The sequence below is a fragment of the Oryx dammah genome, unplaced genomic scaffold (assembly GCF_014754425.2).
Source record: "Oryx dammah isolate SB20612 unplaced genomic scaffold, SCBI_Odam_1.1 HiC_scaffold_28, whole genome shotgun sequence".
NCBI lineage: Eukaryota > Metazoa > Chordata > Mammalia > Artiodactyla > Bovidae > Oryx > Oryx dammah.
Window position 1 is genome coordinate 55,185,147 of NW_024070212.1, and position 10,113 is coordinate 55,195,259.

Here is a 10,113-nt window from a genome sequence, read left to right on the forward strand (position 1 = left end):
CTCTAAAACTACACTGTCTTCTTCACTATTTCCACAAATGGCAGTATCATCAAGCAAAAGTATTAGCATGAAACCCAAGACTCATGATTAATACTTCTTGCATACTTGATACCCAGCTAGTCACCAAGTTGTGTCTCTTCCTCCTCCTTAATAACCTTCATATCTTACTCTTTTGGCCTATTCTGTGATTTTAATCAGCCCTTAGCATCTTTATCTGAAAGAATTAGTTACTTGTTATCTGGCCTACCTGTTTTTTTCCCTTTTCTTACTTCTATTCTCTCTCCTACACAACTCCCAAAAAGACCTTTTCCAGAAGACAGATTTGATTATGTGAACCTCTTATTTAAAATTCTCTGTGGTTCCCCATCACATAGAGAATAAATGTCAAACTCAGCATCATAAACAAGACCTATCATGACATGGACTCTCTTTTCTAGGTTTATGTCTTTAGTTTATATGCAGAACTTTTGCAATTCTCTGAACTCTGACCTCTAAGTCTTTGCACACACTGTATGTTCTTCCTGACTTAACGATTTTTGTGCATTCTTGTGATGAACCCCTATTCATTCAAAAGTCAATTCAAACACTATTTGGGGATTACTTTTGCACAGAATTTGTCACTCTCCGCATTGTGTTCCATAGCATTTCCCACATAATATTTTAATGTATTTATTTGCTTTACTGGTCTTCTGCCTCTACCAAACTTTGTTGTTCAGTCGCTAAGTCATGTTTGACTCTTTGCAGCCCCATGGAATGCAGCTCCTCTATCTTCCACTGTCTCCCAGAGTTTGCTCAAATTCATGCCCATTGAGTCGGTGATGCTATCTAGCCATCTCATCCTCTGCCGCCCCCTTCTCCTTTTGTCTTCAGTCTTTCCCAGCATCAGGAGCTGTCTAGTGAGTTGGCTATTCACATCAGGTGGCCAAACTATTGGAGCCTCAGCTTTAGCAACAGTCCTTCCAGATCAGTTTTTCGACACTCAGCCTTCTTTATGGTCCAACTCTCATATCCGTACACAATTACTGGAAAAGCCATAGCTTTGACTGTACGGACCTTTGTCAGCAAACTGATGTCTGTACTTTTTATTACACTATCTAGGTTTGTCATAGCTTCCCTTCCAAGGATCAAGCATCTTTGGATTTCATAGCCTCAGTCACTGTCCACAGTGATTTTGGAGCCCAAGAAAATAAAATCCATCACTGCTTCCACTTTTCCCCTTTTTATTTGCCTTGAAATGACGGGACCAGATGCCACAATCTTTGTTTTTTGAATGTTGAATTTCAAGCCAGCTTTTCCGCTCTTCTGTTTCACCATCATCAAGAGGCTCTTTAGTTCCTCTTCACTTTCTGCCATTAGAGTGCTATTATCTGCATATCTGAGGTTGTTGGTATTTCTCTAGGTAAAATAGGTTGGTCTGGTATTCCCATCTCTTTAAGAATTTTTCAGTTTGTTGTTATCCACACTAGGCTTTAAGCATAGTCTGTGAAGCAGAAATAGAGGTTTTTCTGGAGGAACTCCTTAAAGTTCAATTTTTAAATTTTTTACCACTAATATACTCCCAGTCATCCTAACACTGTTCCTCATATTAAGAGGAATTCAGATATTTATTGAAAGAATGAGTGTATTTACTAAAGTTATCCAATTCAAGGGAGATTCCACTTTTGACAAATGCAAATCTGGTTAAAAGCTATGTTTACGTTGGATATATACCTTTTATGAATATATATTCTTCAGTAGTCCTTTTCTGACTTTTTAATTCTGATCTGAAAAGTGATAATCTTTTTAGTTTGTCTTGTCTTCGTTATTGTACCTCCAGTCTTCTCAGATTCTTTTAGTTGTTTAAATTGCCATTCTCTGAATGTTTTTAAATGCTTTCAAATGTCTTGTTGGAAGGGCCAAAGTAAGTCATGATTTTGCACTCCAGATAGATTGTATACAATAGTCAGTTTTCTTATTTTAGAAATATATGGATTCCCAGTAGTTTTCATTGAGCGCACTTGAGAATTCAGTTCTCTTATTGTTGTTGCTGGTGCTCTTCTCTTTGTATTATTGTTTCTGGATATGATATGACTTTTTTATTTAGAATATATACTGATTCAAATGTACTTATTTCGAATCAACAGTAAAATACCTAATTATCATTCCAGGTAACTTTGTATGGCACTTCACAAATCTTAATTGTACCTGCTGTAAGCCTTTATTAAGTCTTTAAACCAATAGAGTACATTGTATGACTGCTTCTAATGTGATCAAAGGTACATCATTATATCTAGCAAAGTATATTTTGCTTCTGTATTTTTACTTGTTTATGATTTCGAAAATAATAGTTCAAACTTTTTTTTATTTCTAGACATATCCTTCCTATTACCCCTCATCCCCACTTAACCTCTTTTGGAAGACAGATTTTTATTTTTTAATACTCTTCAGTTAACTTTGAAGAGCTTCTGGATTATAAGAAGAGTCCTATGTTTTCTAAGCAATGTATATAGCAAATATTTACCCTGACTTCTAGGCAGCTACACAAATGCCATGCTGATAAGAATCTTAACAAAACTGAATCATTTAACCTGTTTTCTAATCATTTCTGTATATTTGATCACTTTAAATTGTTATTTACAAATCTGCCTTGGTGATTGACAAATAGTTAAATGGCATAAGAACATTTTCTTGAAATAGTGACTGAATTAATCTCTAGGAATCTTCAAACTGATATAATTTAGTTAGTTATTTTTAGAACAGTAGAGGGCTTCCCTGGTGATGCAATAGTTAAGAATCAGTGTGCAGTGCAGGGGACACCAGTTCAGTCCCTGGTCTGGGAAGATCCTACATGCTGCAGGGCCTGCAAAGGCTGTGTGCCCCAACTACTGAGCCCAAGCACCAGCAACTACTGAGCCCATGCGCCACTACTCTGATGTGCACCCAAGAGCTTTTGCTCCACAATAAGAGTAGCCACCGCTATGAGAAACCCACACACCACAGGTAGAGAGGAGCCCCTGCTCTCCACAGCTAGAGAAAGCCTGTACATAGCAGCAAAGACCCAGTGCAGCCAAAAATAAATAAAAGAAAAAATTTTTAAAAATAAGTAAAGTAGAAAAATAAGTTACTCTGGGATGTTTTTTGGAAGTCTCATGTTCTCATATAGTCTGTCCTAGTGCTGTGTGTATATAGTAAATATTCAAATATCTTTTAAAAGTTTAGTTTACCGCCTATAAAATTTGTTTTGCCACTACAGTGTATTTAACGGATATTTCCTTCATTCAAAATTAGGAGCTTGTGGATTTATACATAGCAGAAAGAAGAGAAAAGAACAGATAACGATAGTCATTATTTCACTCTCCATGGGTCATTAAGTGACTCATCTTAATATTTCTTTTAAATTTATTCCTCATTCTAGCCTGTTAAAAATCTTCTTAAAGACAAAGTTATAGCTTTTGTTATCAATACGAAAAAATATGAGTAGTTCTTTTCTCTAGAGATATTTTTTTTGTAGTTGTGAACAAACTGTTAAATAATGCTTTGCACAGGTGTGCATTATAGCATTTGCCAAAGGAATAGTATAAAACCCACAGGATATCATAAGCTCATTTTCATTTGGGGAGTCAGTATTTTGACAAATCTGAAAGGATGAAGGTAATAAAGAAGACATTCTAATAAGCCAGAATCGTAGAATCAATTTTATTTTGAACTAAATATAGTAGGGAAAATTCAGATGGGATATCTAAATCTCTTCCAACAGTTCTGCAAAACCTTGAAAAGAAAAAGTATTTATTAATTTTTTGTTGTTCTAGATGCACATATATAAAGATCTTCATAGTGAAACATGTCTACAATTCTATTGCTAGTTGATTCTTAGTTTAAAAAATAAGTTCTTGGGACTCCCCTGGCTCTTCAGTGGCTAACTGCACTCCCAATTCAGGGGGCCCAGATTTGATCCCTGGTCGGGAAACTAGATCCCACATGCCACAACTAAGACCCAGTGCAGCCAAATAAGTTTTTAAAAAAAAAAGTTCTCAAAAGCATGCCTGTCACTATAAAATCTAATTGGAAACTAATGCAGATCATTATAGAGCTGGTATTAAGAACTGTCTGGTATCTAAATGAAACATGTTACTTGTATATTTTTTTAATATATTGTAAAATTTTCTAACTTAGACAGTTAAGATATGATCATTACTAAAGACTTGGTAAAATGTAGATCAACAGTAACCCAAAAAGGAACATATTTACTTAAAACTTCCCCAAACCCTGTGCTCTAGATATAACTCCTATTAAAATAGTAGTTATTGTTTTGAACTATTAGATATATTCTGCTAAGTATTTTGTATTTTCTCAGTTAATTTTTTTTATATTTCCTTGAATGCTTCCAAGCTTTTTCCTTTGCAAATATATATTTACAGATAAATATGTAAATACATTAATGTAAATATATAAAAACAATGTATCTGTCTTTTTTTAACAACAGTGGAAAACAAACTGATCTATAAACCTTTATATGCATTTGTGTCTATATCACTAAATATAGATTAATACAATTTTTAAATGATTGGATGTGTATGAAACATACATACATGTGAGTGAGATCCATGTTAATTTATTTAACCAATAGCCTTTTACACACTTAGATTATTTTCAAATCCAGACTTGGTTAGCAGGACCTTGTATCTGTGTTTGCCTTATATAGCGTCAGTTTCCTCAGAATAAAGAAATTCTGAGAAAGATACTTACAGGTCTAAAGAGTGTGTACATTTTTAAGACTTTGGTTCTTTTCGCTAAAAACCCTTCAAAAAGGATGTGTCCATTTATATTTCTCCCACAGTTAACCCTCAGCAAAATGTCCTCTACCCCCTCTCTAACCTTAAATATTCTTTTTAATTTTTGCCACTCCAAATAAGGTTACCTGATTGTTTTGACAGTTCTTGGATTATTTTCTGAGGTTGAACATTTATTTCAAATGTTTAGTGACCACTTTTGTATTTGTATATTACATGTTCCTGTCCATAGTTCATTCTAGTACCTAGTATTTTTTATTATTATTAATAGGAGCCCTCTTGTATACTGTCAGAAATAATTTTTCCCAATTTGTCATGTTTACTTTTTTAACTTTGTCTCTAGTGGTGTTTTGCTATACTGTGTTTCCATTTTTATAGAGGCACATCTATAAATCATTTTCTTTAGAATCATGTGTAGGAAAATTTTATTTTATTTATCCAGGTTGTCTGTGTTAAATCTCATGGTAATAATACAATTCTTTTTTTTAACAATCACAATTCAGATTATCAGTTATATGATTACTTGTTTAGCATCTTTCTTCCCCACCAGACTATAAACTCCATAAGAGCAGGAGTCCTCTCTGTTTTATATAGCTTTATCTCTGCTGTCTGGTATACAATAGATATTCAAAAGCATTTATTGCATAACACACACACACTCCCAGATGCATGCATACATGATCTTTTTCTTTCTTTCTGTCTGGCTTGATAGCTTTACCATATATTAAAATAGAGGTGTTTTTAATTCTCTAGATCTTCTACTCTGTTTCTTTGTTTTATCCATTCTGATAATAAGTATCACATAGTATATTAAATAACAGTTGAACAGTTCTCCCATATTTTACTTTTTCTAAACTGCTCTATTCTCAAACATTTACCCTTACAGAGTTTTGCTGTCATTTTTGTCAAGCCCTTAAAATCCTATTGTAATTTGGGATTTTTATTAACTTGAAATGACATCTTAAAATATTTAGTCTTTCCATTGAAGAAAATGGGATGTCTTTCTACTTGTAGGTGTTTTAACTTCCTTGGTTTTCCCGTATAGAAAAGAATCTAATTTTTTTATTTGTTGCATTTATTTCTCCTTTCTGTATTGATCTTTATAGTCGCTTGTATCTGGAAGTGAACAATTTGAATCCATTTTTCTTTTCTTTTAAGCTTTCGTCAGGAGTGATAAACCCAAACTATTCAAAGGACTGCAAATCAAGGTAATATAATTTTAATGTGATCCTTTTTTTCCAGCATTTTTTTAAATTAAAAAATTACTCATATTTTAAATTAACTTTTATTTTTTAGAACAATTTTAAGTTTATAGAAAAATTGATTCTAGAGTTCTCACATACTCCCATCTCCATCCTCCAGTTACCTTATTAACATCCTGCATTGATGTACATTTGCAGATGAACCAATATTAATACATTATTAAGTAAATTTCATAGTTTGCTTTAGGACTTAATTCTTTGTACAGTTCTAGGAGTTTTAACAAATGCATAATGTATATATCCACCATTATAGTATCATACAGAAGTTTCACTGTTCCCAAAACTCCCCGGTGCTCCACACCCCACCCCCTGCCAAACACCTGACAACCACTGACGTTTTTACCGTCTCTGTAGTCTTGGCTCTTCCGGATTATCATATAATTGGAATTATACAGTAGATAGTTTTTTCAGATTTCAGACTTAACTTGATATACATTTACATTTCCTTTGTGTCTTTTCTGTAGCTGGATAGCTCATTTCTTGTTAATGCTGAATAACATGAACAATATTCTGTTATATCATGGTTTGTTTTTCTGTTCACCAGTGGAAGGGCATGGTGGTTGCTTCCAGGTTTTAGCAATTACGAGTAACAGAGCTGTGTACATTTTTATGTAGACATAAGTTTGTCTTATATGGATAATTGCCTAGAAGCACAATTACTGAATCATAGTAAGACTATTGGGCACTTCTTACAAAGCTAAACTGTTTTCCAAAGTAGCTGTATCATGCTGCAGTCCCTTAATAATAGATGAGAGTTCCTGTTGATCCACATTCATCAACATTAGTTATTGTCAGTGTTTGAATTTTAGCCATTCTAATAAGTGTGTTGTTATCTCATTTTCATTTGCATTTTCTTAATTGAGCATCATTTCACATGCTATTTGCCATCTGTATATCTTCTGTGGTGAATCTGAGATCTTTTGCTCACTGTTTAAAATTTTAATTATGGTTTAAAAAGATTTTTAAGAAATTTCCCAGGTGGTCCAGCGCTTAAGACCCCATGGGGACACAGGTTTCATCTCTGGTCAGGGAACTGAGATCCCACATGCTATTCAGTCAAAAATTTAAAAACTTAAAAGCAGTTAGGATGGTAAGTTAAATGTTAAGAGTCCAGTTCAGTAGTGTTAAGTATAGTCACAGTGGTGATGTCTTTCAAGTTCATCCATGTTGTAGCATGTCACAGGATGCTTGCTCTGCATCTCTTGATACAAGATTTCTTGTTTAGCCTGTTGGTAATAATGGATTACATTAATTCATTTTCAAATATTGCACCAGCTTTGTATACTTGGAGCAAATCCAAATTGGTCATGGTATATGATTCTTTATACATTGTTGGATTTGATTTAATATTTGAATATTTTTGCAGCTGTGTTCTATGTAGTTTCTAATTTTGTGACTGAGTTTTTTTAATTAAAAAATGAAGTTTTAAAGCACAGTCTATGTAGATAGCCTGATCGAAAGATTTTAGTAGTAATGTTATTGCTTTATTAGCTTAGAGGGCCACAAATGGGTTGAGAATATACCCAATGCTAATAATCACATCAGAGCTTGTCTTCATCTCCTGCGTTCACAACCCTAGAAAACCTAGAAAAACTGAAGCATAATTGCTAAAAGAAGTTCTCAGAGCTCCCTTTATCATCACTGCTACATTCTAGCTATGTGGCCCCTAATTTAGCATTGAAGATTGATCGCTTAATGAATGGGATCATGTTTGTTATCCCATTTACCTAAAGTAAGAATTCCTCAGAGCCTTCTGGTGAAATATTGGACCCCTCCACTTAGGTAGGTCTGAAGTTTTAGGAATTCAACCAAATTATAAACTATTTACAACAAAATTAATTTTTTCTGGTTTAAGAAATCGAATGAAAGTCCAGTGCAGAATTATCTCATAATTGGTAGGCACAGTCTTTTTTAACATTGCTCTTAATTATCATTCTCTTCATGTATGCAATAAACACTTGTTATATTCAAAAGTAAGCTTAAACCCCAAGTAACACTATCTCGATACCAGCAAGTGTTTCTCTTCAAAGTAAAGTGTGGGTTTTTTTCCCTATTTTTTATGAAATCCCTAAAAGAGTTTAAAAGCTTATTATTATTAAATTTAGTTAAGCTTGATTGGTTTGGATTTTGGTTGAAGCTTAAAAAGACTCCTCCTAAGCAGAAAATTATATTCCTCTTTTTTGTAGTATGTTCGCGGTTCAGACCCTGTGCTAAAGCTTTTGGATGACAGTGGGAACATTGCTGAAGAACTAAGCATCCTCAAATGGAACACAGACAGTGTAGAAGAATTCCTGAGTGAGAAGTTGGAACGCATATAAATCTTAAATTTTGTCCTATCCTTCTGTTACCTTGTCCAATGAAATACTATAGCACCTAGAAAATAATTTCATTTTGCTTTCTTCCATTGATCAGTCTTTTACTGTGAGGCATTAAACAATCTAATTAAAAGTTCAAGCGGCAGCACAGCCCATGATAGGTAAGAAGTTAACAAAACCCTTTTTTATAAGTTTCCATCCTTCATTTGTTGATACCACTAGTAACAGAATGCCTTGTAGTAGACTTGTGGTTAATTATGCAAATGATAGTTTGTGATAATTGGTCAGTTTTATGAACAACAGATTTTTAAATTAGGGAGGTTAATAAGGGAGATGATTATTGTGCCTCGTGTGCTCTGTGCTCTTTGAAAGTAACGACAAAAAACTTGAAAGCAAGTAAGACATACCGAGCCTCAACAGATTGCCTGTTCCCCAGATCCTCTCATATTTTTGTATCACCCAGCCTTCCTTTTAATAGAAATGTATAGTTTATAATGAATGCACTACATAAAAACTTTATGGCTGCATTATTGTAAAACAGATTCAAGATCTACAGTAAGAGTGAGATATTCACACAGAGATTTGCATTAATGAAGACTACACAGAAAACCTTCCTGAGGATTTGTGTGGACCTGATATTTAGCAAATTTTTGCGCTTTACATTCTTATGGAAAAGTCAATTTAAAAATGATCATTTGTAAGACCAAAATATAAATAAAAAGTTGCAAAAATCTATCTGAATTTGAAATCTTTCATGTTTAAAAAATGACACATTTCTCAGTACATTTTTATTTTCATATAAACCTTTGTTTGAAGCCAAAAAACACTTAAAATGAACACATTTTCATTAATACCTTATTATATAAGGAATATCTTAAAATACCACCTCTTTTTTTATGAGCTATTAAAAATGACTTTACTTAGTCTTTTGTGTGATGAAAGTGACTTCTTAAAGATGGTTCACTAAGACCAGCATTCGTCCAAATGACTTTAGGTCATTTACACCTCTTACTAAATTAAATTGGTCTAAAATCTTACTGTATTAACTCAAGGATCTTAGAATAAATTCTTAAACTATCTTAATGAAGGGTATTTGAAATTCTTTTAAAGACAGCTCTGCCAGGAAATATTTGTAGAATATTTAACAGAGGTCAGTTGTTAATCTTTACTGGCATTTTGTGACATGTCATTTTAAAACATTTTAAAAGCCAACTGGAAAATGAAAAAATACTGTAAGTCCTGGCATACAAGCTGTGGTCTATTTTTGGTCATCCATTGTAATGTAGAGAGCCATCACTCTGATAGTACAAGGCCCTGGATAATATATTAATCCCTAGTGGTGGTTATTGGGCTTCCCTGGTGGCTCAGTGATAAAGAATCTGTCTTCCAAAACGGGAGACGGGAATTCAATCCCTGGGTCAGGAAGATGCCCTGGGGAATGAAATAGCACCCCACTCCAGTATTGTTGCCTGGGAAATCCTATGGACAGAGGAGCCTGGTGGGCTTCTGTCTATGGGGTCACATAAGAGCTGGACATGACTTACAACTAAATAACAAACGGTGGTTATTACTTAAGAACAAAAAGGAAGTGAATCCAATCGTGCAAAGTGGGGAAAAACCAGCAAGAGAGGAGTTGCTGCCACATACAGAGAAATAGCTGGATAGAAAGGGTGAAACTTCAGAACTGGGGTTGGCACAGAAACCTAACTGGACTGTTCTCTGAGCAGGAGGAGCCAGTCAAATTAGTTATCTGGCATTGAGAAGCCT

The 10,113-nt window shown here is 34.0% G+C and overlaps 1 protein-coding gene across 1 annotated transcript in view; it reads left to right on the forward strand.

Annotated features, from left to right (window-relative positions):
• The window catches only part of SELENOF (selenoprotein F), a 32,746-nt gene extending 23,665 nt beyond the window's left edge, over positions 1-9,081 (forward strand). The window contains exons 4-5 of the mRNA XM_040232390.1: positions 5,928-5,977; positions 8,218-9,081. Of these exons, the coding sequence (XP_040088324.1) occupies positions 5,928-5,977; positions 8,218-8,349 (182 nt within the window). The 3' untranslated portion in view covers positions 8,350-9,081. The remainder of the gene's footprint in view (positions 1-5,927; positions 5,978-8,217) is intronic.
• The last annotated feature ends 1,032 nt before the right edge of the window (positions 9,082-10,113 follow it).